A 16,390-nucleotide genomic window follows, 5' to 3' on the forward strand; every position below is an offset into this window, starting at 1 on the left:
AGGAATCTCTATCATTCGACATTTATCATTGTGTAAAGTTAACCATTTATTAGGATCCATTGTAAGGCTTGAGAAATTTCTGTGATGTGTGGCCACATGTCGGCTCATATTCACGAGTTATGAATACTCAGCAAAATCAGTAATCAAATAGAAATGATCACTTGCTTGCCATATGGGTTATATAGCATCATAGCTGCAGCTGCTATGGTAGCAGAAATACAAGCAAAATTTCCATACCTCCGGTTTAGATTAAGTTATCCGTCAATATCATTATCTAAAACAGCAATTTCCTATCCCGGCAAAATTCCATCCTTAAGAGTTCTATGATAGTGGCACGCAAATTTCTGGCAATCCACTAGCTAGGATAGGTCAAAATACATGGAAGATTTGCTTTGGAAGTGCAGACATAGTATCTATATCAAATATGGAGCGTGAATCAGAACTACTACAGTATACAAGAAGAGAGCAGGGACAAGTGTCACTGGAAACACTGCAGCAGCTGGTGGAAGCGACTGCTCAGAACATTTCACAGCGAAGCTCCTCAACCGCAAACACCCCGCAGGTCATCTACCAGCGGCATCCGGGTGATATTGATACCATCGCCCAGTAGAGTCAACAAATATCTTTCTTGAAGCAAGCCAAACATCATACCGAGCGAAAAGTTAAAAAGTCCGCTCTTGAGACTCGCCAGGCCAACCTAGAGGCGGAATGTATCCGCAAAGAGCCAGGGAGGAAGCAAAAGAAGGGTGAAAAGGTTTTCGCGTTGTCCAGGCGGCCTGGACAGGGAGACATCACGTAAGAACCTCTCTTATTCATTCCAGCCAAAAGCCTAGATCTAATTATTAAATAGGGGCATCTTAGCCTATACGCAGACATAAGGGATTAAGGAAGGAAGTCATCATAGAGATTGGGACGCTACTTCCTTGTATATTGTATACTGCTAAGCTCATGGATAAAGCGTAGATCTATTATAAAAACTCTACCCTGGGATGATATTTGATTTTAGTATACATTTCTGCCGAAATGCTTTTTTAGAGAACAATGTTCCTCGAATGGACGCCATCTCGGGAGCGATACTACGTATTCGGATGTGGGATGGCGGAGTTTTCTAGCTACGTTAAGTCAAGGCCAAGCTGGCTAGAAATAGCAAGCAGTCGTATTATCAGTGGAAAGTTTCCATTAATGATTACAGTACCGTCTGGATTTGAAGCAACAAGATACCTATTTCTCTTATTGTGTGAAATCCCTGCGGTAAATGCTATTATAACCTGTCTTCCTCCATTGTGTGCTCATCGTGATTTGATGATTTGTGTGAGGGCCCAATCAATATTATATTGAAAGCTATAAACAAGAAAACTAAGCATAAAAGAAGAAGGAAGAAACTATCAACATAGAGCTATCTCAGGGGCTTGATATGTTGTCGCGTGACCACGTGACCAAGCTTTTACCCTCCCGTAACCCTATCTGGAACAACGTTCCTCCGGCTCCGTTGCTTCAGGAATATCAAATCGAACCTGCTTCTGAATAACGTCCTGCTCGGCCGTCACAATTTGTGCTTTTCCTCGACATCCGATATTTGATCAACATCATGTACACTCTCTTTCACAGGTTTAACATCAAACAGTCTATTTACAGAATTCTCCAGTAAGTTTCCAATCAAGGATTTATTGTCGCGGTCTTCACAGATAATTCTCGCCGCCAACTCCCTTTCCTGCATATCAAGCTCCTCTCGTTGTTGCTGAATCTTCTGGAGTTCCTGACTGAGTGCATCCTCTAGAAAATTTTTATTAAGCTCCATAGCTTTGATCTTGCTGTCGGTCTCTAATTGTAAATCTTGTAACTGCGCGGTTCGCAGTAGATCTTGAAGGGTCTCAGCAAAGCTCACAGCTGATTTCACAAGCGTTTCAACCCCACGACAGGTGGCTGGCAGTCGATGAACAGCGGTGTGGCGCAACTTGTGCGTTGCGAAGAGAACTTCGCTTAGAGGTGCTTCGCCAAGTTTGAATGCATGTTGGGGAAGCTTTTCCGAGTTCTTAACAAGCCGTGTTGTCCATTTTGTCAATTCGATGGCAGCAGCACAGTCCCATCCACCATCTTCCAAGGTTGGGGGCATCCATTTTCGCGTGAATTCAAAGCAGCATTCTTCCAAAACAGACTGTACTCTGGAAAGAATAACATATTGGGCGTGGCATGGGAAGTACATTGGATACAAAGAAATGATATCCGATGGCTGCTCTGCAGGTGTTGAAGCTTGAAGTTTATCAATCGTCTATTTCAGCAAGACTGGCATACAGATAAACTTACCATTAGCAATATCGTGATTGAAATGTGCTATATTGGTTGGTCCCTCCCCATCTGATTCAATCACATCCTCTCGCGAAGCCACTTCTTCTAGTACCTCCGCAACCGATCGTGCGGCGTTGTTTTCTGATGCTGCTCGTTGAGCATCTCTTGACGGAGATGAGTGGCAAAGCTCCGGAAATTCGATCTTAGCCTTAACATCAGATTGGAATATCTCTTTCTCAAGCAAATAAGGAAGACTTTCAATTCCATAATGCTTCTTCACCCACCCTTCCCACGAACCCCTTCCGATTGTTTTCATTTCACATGTATAGCTCACATCGCTACCGATGCCGCTACTGACCTAAGTTGAGCTATGATTCCGTGATGTGCTGCCCTAGGTATCATTTCGCAGTGGTGATATTGCCAAACTGGGTCAGGAAGATCAATATCTGCACCGTAACTGAGTAACAGCTACAAAGTAATTTGCGAATTGCAAATATTCGCAAATTTTTGCAAATCAGTTATTCGCTATCCGAATCCGCTGTGAATAATATTCGCAAGATTTATTCTCGGACATAATATTTGCGAATAAGTATTTGCAGCGAATATTCGCAAATACGAATATTCGGAACAGCGCTAATTATGTGCGCTATGCTATGTAGCTGTTGGTCTGGATAGGTAACTACCAAATCCAACACTTACCCCGCACAGGATAGCTATTTAATCCGCATCTTGGACTTGTTTCTTTTCGCCATTCTAGCTACGCGGTACCATAAACTCCCAGGATTCAGGCTGTGACCATGGTTCAACGAATAATTCCCGTTCAATCTCCCCTCAATGCAGACTTCGAAAACTTCGTGCATGAGACATTACAAAAATGGCACGTTCCAGGCATGTCAATTGCAGTGGTCGACGGAGAGCATACCTGGGCTGAGGTATTCATCAATGCATCTTCTATTCAAGTCAAAGATGGCTGCTGACCCTGTAGTAAGGGCTATGGAATATCATCCTTCCCATCAACTCCCGTAACCCCATCAACTCTTTTCTTCGCTGGTAGCACCACCAAAGCTTTCACGGCTGCAATAATGGCTCAACTGGTCGAAGATAACAAGACCTACCCACAAGTTCAATGGAAGACACCAGTCAACCAACTAATTCGAGACGACTTTGTGCTCGCCGATGAATATGCGACTCAGCATATCACTATCGAAGATACCCTGTCCCATAGAACAGGTCTCCCACGGCACGATCAGTCGTATGGGAATAACTTAAGCCGGGAAACTGCTGTGCGAGAGCTCGTGCGCTCATTACGATACTTACCATTAACAGCAGAGCCACGGACAAAATTTCAGTATTGTAATCTCATGTTTGTGGCAGCTTCTCATGTTATCCAAACAGTGACGGGTAAATGGTTGGGAGATTTGCTTTCTCGTCAGATTTGGAAACCCCTTGACATGAAGGCCACATTCTTTAGCTTGGAAGACGCGCAAGTTGCCAAAGAGGATTTGGCTAGGGGATATTCGTATCCCTTATTTGATGAAGATGATGACAACGACGAAACAAAATACAAGGAAGTGGGATGGATGAGTCTGAATGAGATCTCCGGTGCCGGTTCGGTAGTCACGAATGTCCTGGATTATGCAAAATGGGCCCGTTCGCTTATGTACAAAACCGGTCCCCTGTCATCGGAAACGTATAAAGCAATTTGGGAACCGCGAACTGTGATGCCTGCAGATCCAGATGCACCGTTTACCGGCCCCTCTGCATATACCCTTGGCTGGTGGACCGGAGTATATAAGGGCTACCAATATTACGAACATACAGGCGGCATGAATGCGTTTGGAGCGGAGTTGATTCTATTTCCAGAACTGAAGTATAGCGTCATATTACTTGGAAATACAGCAGGGACGTCGAATTGCGCGGCTAAGAAGCTTGCTTTCCATCTCATCGATGAGAAGCTGGGAATCCCCGCGGAGAAGAGGTTCGATTGGGATCAGTACAACAAAGCAATCATCGACCGCGCAAAAGAACGGGATCAAAACTCAATCAAACATTTATATCCATCCCTTCCTTCACCACGCCTTCCCGCCATACTGCCTTTATCCGCATACACAGGCACATATACACACCCGGGCTATCAGACCCTAACCATCTACTTGGATCAAGCAGAGAATATACTACGCGCAGATCGAACGTACACAACATGGTCCGAGAGTCTAAGCTTCGAGCACGTAAGCGGCGATTATTTCATTGCCAGATCCGTTCATGACGGCGATCTAGGGGCTTTTGTGCCTACGGTGTATCCGGCGGAGTTTGTGGTGGGGGTGGATGGCATTTCCCAAAAGGTTGGAGTTGGATTTGAGGAGGAGATGGGAAAGGAGGGCAGGATTTGGTTTGAGCGTGTTTGATCGAACTTCCCTTTCTATGCGTATATCACTTGAAAATAGGGCAACCAACAAGGTTTAAGTATCGGCCCGCTCCGACCCACAGAAAACAGTGGGTATTGCTCAGGCATTGTCCTGCTGTAGCAGATTCTCATAGAAATTGATCGATAAAGAAAAACAGACCAAAAAATATCATTAACCAATGATACCCCTATAAGAAACCATCATATATCGTTAAATTATCAAATATCACCTTGCATCAACCAGTCGGGTGTTGCCACATTGGTGGCTGGGAAAGCTTTTTGTATACAAACCAGCCACCCCGCCATACTCCCATACTCCGTATACCCAACCACCTGTACTACGTACCCAAGAGACTGGTAATTTGACAGCACAGCACGAAGTAAAGCTAAGAGAAAATAGTTTGAATAAATGAGGATGGGCCCCATTTCAGAAGTAATGGTTACTGCATTCCTAATGTGGTCGTCAGTGTTGTATGCGATTTTACGTCCGTCATGAGTCCCTCTGAATTGGCGCAGTTGAAGAGTGTTAATTGTAAGTATACAAGACTCAATATGCAATTAACGTTATTAAACGGAAAAATCTGACTTGGTGTTTGTCTTTTGCAGCTAGCAGACCACAACTCTCCCATCAAAACTCGCAACAATCCGTCGCTGCCTCTGACGATTACTTCTCACTACAGTCCGATCAATCATCTTCCTCACAAAGCACAAGCAGCAAGGTGACCGTTTTGCGGTATGCGACTCCACAATCGCACATGAACCATTCTTCGTCGTCGGGACAACATTCTTCGGCAAACGTGGCAAAGTCGCAGTCACAGTCGCAGACTCAATTAGGTGAAGACAGTATGAAGAGCGTCCAGAAGTTGCCTGCCAATACATCGGCGCAGGTTCCTGTCAGGTCGAATTCCGTGCGTTTCGAAAATATAAAGGTCGACAACATCAGTCCTCGACAGACTCAAATTCAAGACCCTAGAAAACATATCAGTGCAACTACACCCGGTGTCGATGATAGTCCTTATCTACGGTTTGCAATTGATCAGTTAACCCGCGACGAAGAGGTCGCTGGCGTTGGTAGACACGGTTCCGTCGTGAGCACTTCAACGACTACAGCGGATTACCCCGTTGAAAGGATTGTACCGGATGAGAACTTGGGATATTATTATCGCAGTGGACCGACGACGATTGGAATTGGTGTAAAGCCAGGGAGTCGTCAGGGTCCTACCACCACAGCAACTCTTTCAGAAAAGCAAGCTGGAAAAGCGGTGTTTGTGGCAGTTGAGCCTGAAGTTCAGGATGTACGACATCCACCTCTCGATTTTGTGCCTGTAGTTCTGCGGCTGTGGGCTTTGGCAATATACATTTTTCTTGTTCTGTGGATGATTGCCGCTGTTGTCTTTTGCAACGTGTGGTCACAGCGACATAGTGGTATCTGGGACTGGGATGGAGTGGGAACATCACAGTATTTCGTCACGCAATATCTGCCTCAACTACTTGGAGCATTAATTGTGCTATGGAACTTGGTTATTCAGGCAGCTATCTACCGCGTCATGCCGTTCTGTATCATGGCGTCTGAACGACAAAAGGCAGGCGTACTACAGAATCTCTCGATACTCTCACGCAACCATCTCATGCCAGACTTTTCGCATTTTCGATATGGCGAGCCTCTTGTTGCATTTGGGTTGTTGGCGATATGGTTGACCAATTTTTTTACTATGCCGCTACTAGCATGTCTTTTCCAGGCCAAATATTACACAATTAATAGTCATGGAGCTTGGAGATGGACGGCCTCTCAAGCTGTTGGCTGGACAATTGTTGTTATTTATGCGCTACTGGTTGTAGCTCTGAGCTTGATAATGGCTCGTTTCATTCGAAGCTGGACCGGTTTACTCTGGGATCCCGTCAGTCATGCAGATCTTATACCCCTGATTCAGCGATCAAACATCCTACGTGACTTTGAAGGCTCCGAGACCAGCCCCTCCGTTCAAGAGATCCTTCCTCAGCGAACATTACGTCTTGGGTATTGGCGACTCATGGACAAGGAGGACATCTTCTACGGTATTGGTGAAGAATACGCCACAGGTGACATGCCAACACCAGCGTCACCACGACGAAAGGAGAAAAGGCCTATCGCACGAACAGGGCCAGTCGAGGACTTGGAGCAGCAGAGTATCCTCCGAAACGAATCCTTCGAGCGCACCTTGTATTCCCCATTTTCTCGTTTCCGATGGACAGTCTGGTTCCTGCGTGATTTCGCCATCATAACTTGGATTGTCATTGTACTGGCGTTGTTCATCGCTTTTGTTGTTGTGAGCTTCGTGCATGCGGCGATTCCGCACGGTTTTGTACCTTTGGTCCCAACACTGGCATCTTCGAATGGGTTTTCTGCCTCCAATTTCCTATTCAGCTTTATCCCTGCCTTGATCGGTAACTTCTTTTTTCTCGCCTGGCAGCCAATCGACGTCTATCATCGCGCACTCCAGCCTTTCGCATCCATGTCCACTCCAGAAGGTTCTCTAGCCGAGCGAAGCTTACTACTGTCGTATCCAGCCTGTCTCCCATTCGAAGTGTCCTTCCTTGCTCTAGTCGCCAAGGACTACCAAGTCGCCTACATTTCCCTCGTGAGCATACTATTTCTCGCATTGCCGATTCTCGGTGGAGGCGTCTTCGTCGCGCTCTGGTATAATTCTCGAAACGAAGTACGCATCGCCGCCGATCTACCAGCATTTTATGTCCTGGTGGCCTTCTGTGGCTTGTACGCGCTTTCGTATTTGGTGATCTGGCCTCGTCGTCGTCGCTACCTTCCTCATGATGTTTCCACTCTCGCAGATCTGATTAGCTTCTTCCATCAAAGTCCGCTGCTATACGATCAAGTGCTGCGCGAGCCACGCACAAAATTGGACCTTGTCACGAGGTTGGTCGTTACCCCACCGAATGAAAGGACACAACCATTATATGGATTCGGCGTGTACAAGGGCCTTGATTGGAGAGATCATTTGGGATTTGATCGTCTCACACGACCTGGAAGAGCGGATATGTTGATAACAACCGGAAAGTTGAAGAGTTGATAACAACCCTCTTAAACCCTTGGTGAGCAAAATGTATATTTATATGAAGACGAAGGCGGCCTGGTGATTTTTTTATTGTTTCACGATTGATGTCGATTACGTCCTTGATGATTTGAGTATGGAGTCATGAGCGTGCATGTAGAGAAGGAACTCACCCTTCTTTGAAGACTTTTTGATGGCATGAATAGATAAATAATGGATTAATGGGTTAACGAGATGTTTGTTTTCGAAGGAGTTGTCAACAGTAAAGTGGTGACTTCTTTTCCCTTTTTGGAGGCGCATGATTTGGACACCTTAGGCCTCCAACACCTCTTTTGACGCCCATCTCTCAAGACACAAATATTTCTTCGTCTTTTTCTCTTTTCCTTAGATTATTAATGACAGCAAATGATCATGGCATCCGATTCCGTCTCGTGCCCCACACGAGAAGAGTGAGTCTCTCCCAAGCTGTCATCTCTATTTGGCTAACAAATAGAACATTCATAGAATTCTGGACCCCTCGCAGGATCTACTTCTATCATTTGATGACGATTCTATCCTCATTAATAGCTCCCCCTTGGCTAATCTGCAGAGGGGCCTTTTTCCAAGCCCTCACGTTGGGCGCTATCATCATCCTACCAAAGGTCCTCACACGCCTAGTGGAATACCTCTGGGTTTTGATGCGTCGGTGTACGTATAAGCTATCCTTACCATTCTGGCGATTTGATCTTCGTATCAGGATGTTATGCTAACAGAAATTCGTGCGCATAGACAGATTCCGATATCCTCGCCTGGTTGGACGATATATGTAAATCAGCCTTGTGATATTGGAGATGACGAGACATTTACAAAAATTTCTAACCTGATTTTCAATAAATCAATTCTGTTGCATGAGGCTGGATTGAATGGCAACGATGTATCTGCAGAGACAAAATTCGATCCGTCAAAGTCAGTTCTTCACAATGCGGACTTGTTGGTGTTGTAAGTTGTTATTGCAGGACTTGGCCGACTTCAATTTCACTAATCATATCATGTCTTATTTCCGCAGCTGGCATGCAGTCTTTGATTTCTTACTTCTTGGCCCACTATTAAAGTACGCCCGGGTTGTCGGTCTTGTCTCGATTCCAGCTTTCTGTGCATGGTTAGGACTCTGGTTATTGTTTCGTCAGGTGCAGCGGCGAGCTTACTATCATCCCTAAGCGAAGTATGGGACATCAGGAAGTGTTTTTGGGCCATAAGTCGGCGCCGTGTTCTATCAAAATTTTGTGGCAGCGATGGTGTGCCCACTATTTTTAATAGCCCTAGCCCTAACCCGACATTCTACTCCAAATGCTTCCAGAAGTGTGTGATAAAATCAACTAGAACAACGTCTTCGTGTTATCATATCAAGCTATGCAGTGAAAAAGAAATATATTCCTTGATAATTGTCGTTTCTACTGAAATACTGAAGATCTACCTCGGTAATTCTTGATATAGTGACTTACTTGTAAGATGTATCCCGCAGAACGGAAACAGATACTGAAGTACCTTGCTTCAGAGATTCCTGCCTCATTCCCTTGACATAAATCACTCGTCGAGTATTGTTGATAGGTTTCTGCTCTCTACTGAATATCTTAGGCATCTCAGGTTCCAACAGCCATAGTAAGATCTGTACCTTTTGTAGAAGGCACGCATATTGTCGTCCCGAAACACAGATTCTGTATTCAATTATTTTTTTTACGCTGACCGACTCTCTCATGTACTATACTCGTTAAGTAGATAAGAATGTGAGTTTCCCTCGTTGATGCTTGGTCTATAAAAGTCCAGCTTCCTCAAAGAGACCCGAATATGTGCTGGTGTCTCAAAGTTGAAAAGTCCGAGAGAGTTATGGTCGTATTGAAGCTTTTCTACCAGATCATCTTCTTTTAAAGCAATCTAAGGCAAAGTATAGTTGTTAATGAAGGCTTAACATTGTGTAAATAAGTAATGACACCTTGACAGTTCTGTTTTGATTCCTCTGTTCAATACTTTAAAGAAAATTTGACCTCAATTTACTGACACAAGATACAATAGGCATAATACTTAGCCATTGCCAGGATTTTGATGATGTATACATGTAGTTGTAGGACAACGGTATCAGCGATCCTGCCCCCAGGCATGTAATCCTGTTAAGTCGTATCTGCATGGCACGCACAATAGTTAATTTCTTTAATGCCAAACATAGTCTCCACGACTGGAATCTTGCTATTTCTTTTAGGATCAACCAAGACAATCTCTTTTGTTACACACTCACGTGGTCGAGAAATGAAAGAAAGCTGGCCTAGATGGATCCATTCAAGCTCTGGGAAAGTGAAGAGATACCTTTGAGCGTGTTGGAGCATATTTTGACAATGTTCCGTCTCCAATCGTACCCTTCTAGGATCGTCATGCTGCAATGTTTTCATGAAGTTGTAAACTTGCTCTGCTGATGGCGCATCTGTTGATTGGTAACAATCTCGCGTGATGAAGATTCTCTTTAGATTGCATAACGGTGATAGAAGATTCAGCATGGAGCCATGGTCGATTATCCAGCCGTATGAGTGTCCCAGTTTAGGACCACAACTGATGTGTAGATGCTCTAGTGAGGTGATGGAAGCAAGGGTTATGAGCGAAGAGTCTGAAATGCTCTCACCAGCCCATCTCAAGGAAAGAACTCGAATATTAGGAAATGAAGCCAGAATAGGGATTATGTCACCCTCCAGAATGGAGGTATCTTGGCTGAATGCTACACCGAATGCCGTCAACTGATTGTTGTCCTCAAGAGCTCGGAGTAAAGCCGTGCCAGGAACCTTCCGGCCAGTCCAAAGAAGGGTGAGAAGCGATGGGTTGTGCCCCATCCAATCTACGCCTTCGCTTCCGTTCGTATCACGCAAGTCAGCCATCAAAGTAGACAGTCGGGGGCTTCGCAAGAGGCTCCGCAACGCTGATTCGCTTATTGAATCGCATTTCACAAGATTAAGTGAGCGAAGGTCAGGAAGCTCGTTCGTAGAGGTTATTAATTGGGCTGGAGTTGTCAGATATGGCCAGTCCTCGTTTCCGAGGCGAAAGAATTGAAGAGTAGACGAGCATGCCTGAAGGAGGCTGTTAATCAAAGTAGATAAACGAGCGTCATTACTAGAATAGTTTCTGTGAATAGTGATGTCGAGGCCTAAAAGCGGCCATGAAATTCCGCTGTCTATTTGCACTGGTATGTCTCCCGATCGAACGTGACCTCGGAGCTTAAGGTGTTTGAGTTTGGAAACCCCAAGACCAGTGAGTGTGTAGCTATCAATACTATATAGCATCAACCAGTTCAAGACATCCAAATTGGAAGAGAAGTAATGATCATAATCAAGCTGGGGTTATAAAACTCGTTTGCTTTCCTGGTCATTTGTAGGATAGTTTCAAAACTAGGGCGAGCAATTCTCTTCGAGACGAAATAACTTCATCTTTGGCATGCATACTTTTTAGCCTCAGATTGCGGATACAAGCACCTAGTGAAGGTCGACGCGTGAGACCGTTCCTGGTAGTAAACCGCTCAGTCGCTTCACGCATGAGGAGGTTCAATAAACGGTATGACCGAACGCTGTGATCTATAGTAAGGTTGCGAAACTGGCAGGAACGTGCCAGCTGGCGACAATCAGAGTTCACAAGCGCGAGTTCAGCCAGGGACTTTTTGTTCAAGTCAACGCATTCCATGATCGCAGAGAGGATCTCAACCGGAAGTTTCAGAAGAGGACTATCCTGCGCTGCAATCGGCCTGTCTTCCATTACCCGATCGAACATCAGTGGTGCTGCGTTAAATGTCATAAAAGAGTGGTTACAATCCATGATGGTAGTGAATCTGATTGGAGCTGCTAAGTCTGTAAAGGTTGCAATATTTCAGTTGCTCAGAACTCTACAACGGGAAAGAGAGGGACTAATAGCAGAATAGAGGTGAGATACCTGTGATTATATGTCGGAAACATGCATATGAAGGACAGAAAAGATGCATTTGTAAACCGTCCACCTTGAAACCCATCAACGATTCGTAACAGAAGCTGAAGGTGAATGATATCTCGATGACCGGTCGATCCATGGATGCTTTGACAACCCGAGCCATCCATAGATATATATCTTGTTACACTGCAAGCGCGTTTGATATACCATTGTATTTCAAATGTTCTTAGTTCCGTGTCGGGGCTGAAATCTGGTGTCGATTGCGCCGTCATTGTCAATGTATCCATCTTGAAGGATAAGTCCGGAAAGCAGCAAAATGAGCTTCATATCCTTGTTGAAGTAAGAAAGAAACAGTCAAAAAGAAAAACAAACAATGGCCCTCAAACAACATGTCAGGCTTTTAGTTCACCGTTGATGTTATATAGAATAAGAGAATAGAGCAGAAGATGATATATTGGAATGCTTGCTTATTAGGACAGGGAATAGCTGATAAAATCTTGGGTATGTATGCTTGCCATATTGCTGGCAGTACATCCAAATGTAACAAGCTATGGAGTACGACAAAGGTCTTTCACAGAGATCTCACAAAGACATTTCACACGCTTGAAACAGGAAGTTGGAAATTGTGATAATTTCCATGTCAATACCATATGGTTGTTCACCTGTTAGTCTGAAACATGTCACAGAATGCCTACATAAACCATTAAAACTGTCACTCTCAATTGGGCCTTGATTTTGTTCAAATGGTTCACCTCACCTTGTAGTTAGGGTACATGCTAGACACGTGACAATTTCTGGGAGTTGGAAATTAGTGGGTCTATAAATACGGAACTTTTGTACCCTTCTGTACCGGTATTAGAAAGCCCTATTAAGGGGATGATCTCTTTTTTGGTCAAGTGGTAATTTACGTTCCAACACCGGGGTTAAAAACGCTACAGTAATTATCGAATGGAGTCCGAGCTTTTCCTTCCTCAACTCTCACAGTTCAATTGCATATACTTGGCCGCAATCTACCATAAACCAGAGAGGAAATATGTCGTGGCTTTTGAAAAGATGGCTTTTTCCCCCAGAGGAAAAGTCATCATCACCAGCCGCGCCATCCACCGCGACGACGGCAACGGTAGAAAATAACGACACAACCAAACAACATCAACAGCAGCAACAACTTTCTCCCACAAATACCAACACCAACAAACCACCCCCCTTAATTCCAAACAACGCCAAACTCCTCCTTAGCGGCCTAATCTTCTTCTCCCTTTCCGCCCTCATAACCCGCCGCGCCCTAATCCGAAAACACCTCTCAGCCCGCCCACCATTCTACACAACTTCCATGTGGCACAACCCCACCGTGAGCGGCGGAATGGACGCCTTTGAAGCACTCAATATCGCGACTATAAATACATTGTCGATTGCAATGATTGCGGCGGGCGCGACGTTTGTTGTTATGGATATTGATTCGGTGGAGAGTGCGAGGAGGAGGTATAGAGAGAAAATGGGGTTGGATGGTGCGGGTGGGAAAGGGGTGAAACCGACGAAGGAAGAGGAGGAGCAGTTTGAGGGGGATATGGAGGAGTGGTTGGAGAATGTGTTTGATAAGAAGGATTTGGGAGAGGTGAGGAGGAAGGTTGAGGAGGCGAAGGCGAGGGATCGGGAGAAACGAGAGGGGAAGTGATCAGTTGACTTGCCATATTACTACTGCATTGGAGTTAGGGAGCATCGGGATGCATGAATTGGACGGGAATTTACGGGAGATATTGGATGAATCACCACTCTGAAGCGTTTGATATGAGCAAATCATACTTTACTAGTGTACATATACCACAGGCTGGATAAGTCAAGGCATTCGCTCATACCTCTCTCTGGCCAAATCTTTCGTCTTTTCCAGAAATTCATCATAACGGCCACGAGTATTCCGAGCGGCTTCCTCCGACGCCTCGCCAAGTTTGCTTCCTTGCGCGCCAAGTCCAACACCCTGAGCATATACATCAGTAGCAATTGGAGCCGTCATACCGGTTCCCTGCGCACCCAGGCCAGACCCCTCAGACCAACCCATTTTGCTCAATAGAGCCGCACCTTTGGACGGCGCCGGTACAACCGCAGGCTCTTCATCGTCGCGTTTCGCAGGAGCAGCAGGTTTGACTTTAGCCTGAGTCTGTCGAGTGCTTCCGAAGGCTTGGCGGCGCTCTTTAGCTCGGTCTCGGTATTCCGTAGTAGGCTGATCGTCTTTATGTTTTTCCAGTTTCGCCAAGGCCTTTGTAACTAGCTCCTCTTTGTTGAGATTGTCGCGATGTAACTGACTCAATCGTTCGTGCCGGTTGACTTCTGCCGATGACTTGAATTGGCGCATGCACAAGTAGCAGCAGTTACGGTTCAAGTCGGCATAAGATCGACTAGGGGGTGCTGCAGTAACGGCCGCAGATTCCTTTTCTGATTCTTTGCCGGCTTCCTGGCCCTCATCGTCCTTCTTTTGAATACCATGTAGCTCGGCATGCCGGTTGGACCAGAATTGGAGATGGGAAGGTACAGCCATCTTCTTCACGCCAACAGAGCTGGATGCTTCTGCTTTCCTCTTCCTTGCCTTGTCACTTTCTTTCGGAGCCTTTGAGTCTGTCTTTGGCTTTTTATCGAGATCCTCGGTGGAGACTACCAGCTCCGTAACATAGCCATCTTCGTCCCAGTATGCAAGTTTCATTGCCGGATTATTCAGAGGGCAGAATGTGAACCTCGCTGTACTAGGCGTCGGATTAAGGACCGGTACGAAGACCCCAGCGTGGATATAGCTGGCCAAGACCGGTTTCGAGGCGATAGTAAACTTTTCAAATGAGTTCAGCTTTGCCAAAGCAGCTTGCGCATCCTGTATCCAATTTAGTCCATTGTCGCGAAGGGGGTTTGAGTCGACATACCTCGATAGTGGCAAACTCTGCAAAACCGAATTTCCAGCTTTCATTACTACGGCGGTCACGGACGAGTAGTACACGCCGTAAAGAACCTTCCCGTGCACCGAGATTAGAATCGCCAGTTGTGGAAGCGACTTTGGCTTTTTTCGGCGCGGTTTCTGGGTTTTGCTTGTCATCGACCGTGGGTTTGTACAGTTTCGTGACGCCCTTGGAAAAGACTTCTTCCGTAACTGCAGTATCTAGTCCTCTGAACAACAGGAACTGGGAAGGAGTGTTGTCGGGAGCTACGTCATTATCGCCGATATTGCTGGGGCGAGCAGGTAACTCATCCGGGGTCATTTCCGCCTCTGTTTTTGTCAGAATGGATCCCTTCAAGATAGCTGATGGTACGCACCGGCACGATCTGCCTGACAGCGGAAGCATTTGTGACGAGTCGAAAAATTATCGAACGAACACTGCAAAGTTAGCGTATGACCAAATCAGAGTATAGAAAAGACCAACATTTCTGCAGGTCCACTCGCCCTCCGGCCGACCACGGCGGTCATCCCTCTCTCGAGTAAAAGATATGCGAACTTTGGCACCGTGATCGTCATTGCCAGGATTTCGTCCAGATAGATATATAGTTGGAGCGTTCTGTCCCATGAAATTCCTCGAGTCGTTCAAACTATAGAAGCGGAGAAAACCAATCTGCCGGGATATTTCTGTGCAGAAAGTTAGTACTGCTGCCGAGTTAAGCTGAGACATACGCACTTGTCTGCCTATCGCGAATGACTCGAACGTCTTCCAGTCCTTGAACATGATAATATTCTAACAATTCATTCGAGATCTGTCCACTCATCAACCGGGGTGCGAACGTGCGCACACCCAGTGATTGCACATCTCAGCTTCATGTCTCCAAACAGAAAATAACGTTATCGATCATAATCAAACGGGGAGGGCAAAGAGTTGTCGAACGTCTTCTTCAACCATATCCACCGGTAATCCTTCCATGATGACTTCTCGGCTTTCCTGGACATTTTGACGATGTCGGTCACGATCACGACCGCGACCACGACTGCGGCTGCGACTGGGACTTCTGCTGCGGCTGTTGCCATATTCCGGTGAACGGTATCCTTCGCGATCACGGTCTCTATATCCCCGACCACCACCGCGATGCGAGGGTGATGATCGCCGGTAGTCATCTCGACCAGCTCTATAATCTCGATCTTCCGAGTAATCGGGTCGTCTATGACTTGCAGCGGGTCCTCGAGGTGCATGGTCTTTTCATATATCGCTCATCAAAAGACAGATGAAATAGTTAGCCAGAAGCTCAGATCATAATTAAATAAAGCTTTCTTATCCATTTCAACCGTGCTGTCAGTCTGTACCATGTAGGGAAGAGCGTGTACCGCCGTAGTGTCCGCGCTCAACGGAGCGAGATCTTGAATACCGATCGTCATACATGCTTCCGTCTCGGTCCCTGTCATCGTAGGCAGAGGAGCGATGTGCCTGCGCCATGTTGTGCTGTCTTGAGTATTTCTTTTGTTGTGGTTGTCGAGTCAAGGTCTGCCGATACGGAAGTCGCGATCTTGACCATTTAGTTACTGCCTTATGAATCAGGCACAAAGGCTATCCCCAATATGGACATCCCCGTTTAGCCTGATAAGCTGATAAGACCTTCGTCTTTGCTTCGTCCTGTTTCGAATCTTTAAACTGTTGAAAATGAGTATGTCTGAGAGATATAGTTGAGTAATCCATAGTAATCTTGCTACATGGTTTAAGGTTATTATCAAGAGTGCCCGAATCCGAGGCTCGTTTAGCCCTTGTAAACAGTAAACGTCTAG

At 45.7% G+C, this 16,390-nt stretch overlaps 5 protein-coding genes across 5 annotated transcripts, besides 1 other annotated feature; 3 read left to right on the forward strand and 2 right to left on the reverse strand.

Annotated features, from left to right (window-relative positions):
• Nucleotides 1-1,543: 1,543 nt before the first annotated feature.
• On the reverse strand, nt 1,544-2,602 carry TSTA_099460 (uncharacterized protein; the record flags this gene model as incomplete). Its single annotated transcript, XM_002485887.1, has 2 exons — nt 1,544-2,250; nt 2,305-2,602. 2 exons carry the CDS (start codon nt 2,600-2,602, stop codon nt 1,544-1,546), a joined length of 1,005 nt encoding a protein of 334 aa, XP_002485932.1.
• Nucleotides 2,603-3,083: 481 nt separating this feature from the next.
• TSTA_099470 (penicillin-binding protein, putative) lies at nt 3,084-4,801 on the forward strand (the record flags this gene model as incomplete). Its single annotated transcript, XM_002485888.1, has 2 exons — nt 3,084-3,218; nt 3,276-4,801. 2 exons carry the CDS (start codon nt 3,084-3,086, stop codon nt 4,689-4,691), a joined length of 1,551 nt encoding a protein of 516 aa, XP_002485933.1. The 3' UTR covers nt 4,692-4,801.
• Nucleotides 4,802-5,182: 381 nt separating this feature from the next.
• TSTA_099480 (uncharacterized protein) lies at nt 5,183-7,869 on the forward strand (the record flags this gene model as incomplete). The annotated part of the gene is made up of 2 exons (XM_002485889.1): nt 5,183-5,222; nt 5,297-7,869. 2 exons carry the CDS (start codon nt 5,183-5,185, stop codon nt 7,753-7,755), a joined length of 2,499 nt encoding a protein of 832 aa, XP_002485934.1. The 3' UTR covers nt 7,756-7,869.
• Nucleotides 7,870-12,650: 4,781 nt separating this feature from the next.
• Nucleotides 12,651-13,429, forward strand: TSTA_099490 (uncharacterized protein). The gene has a single exon (XM_002485890.1). The coding sequence runs from the start codon at nt 12,704-12,706 to the stop codon at nt 13,340-13,342; it is 639 nt and encodes a 212-aa protein (XP_002485935.1). The 5' UTR covers nt 12,651-12,703; the 3' UTR covers nt 13,343-13,429.
• Nucleotides 13,204-13,339: a sequence feature (GA-rich).
• Nucleotides 13,430-13,504: 75 nt separating the features above from the next.
• TSTA_099500 (G-patch domain protein, putative) lies at nt 13,505-16,064 on the reverse strand (the record flags this gene model as incomplete). The annotated part of the gene is made up of 7 exons (XM_002485891.1): nt 13,505-14,524; nt 14,574-14,914; nt 14,962-15,022; nt 15,069-15,268; nt 15,318-15,393; nt 15,522-15,826; nt 15,956-16,064. 7 exons carry the CDS (start codon nt 16,062-16,064, stop codon nt 13,505-13,507), a joined length of 2,112 nt encoding a protein of 703 aa, XP_002485936.1.
• Between the last annotated feature and the right edge of the window lie 326 nt (nt 16,065-16,390).

Source organism: Talaromyces stipitatus, genomic scaffold, assembly GCF_000003125.1.
Source record: "Talaromyces stipitatus ATCC 10500 scf_1105507295511 genomic scaffold, whole genome shotgun sequence".
In the NCBI taxonomy this organism is placed as follows: Eukaryota; Fungi; Ascomycota; class Eurotiomycetes; order Eurotiales; family Trichocomaceae; genus Talaromyces; species Talaromyces stipitatus.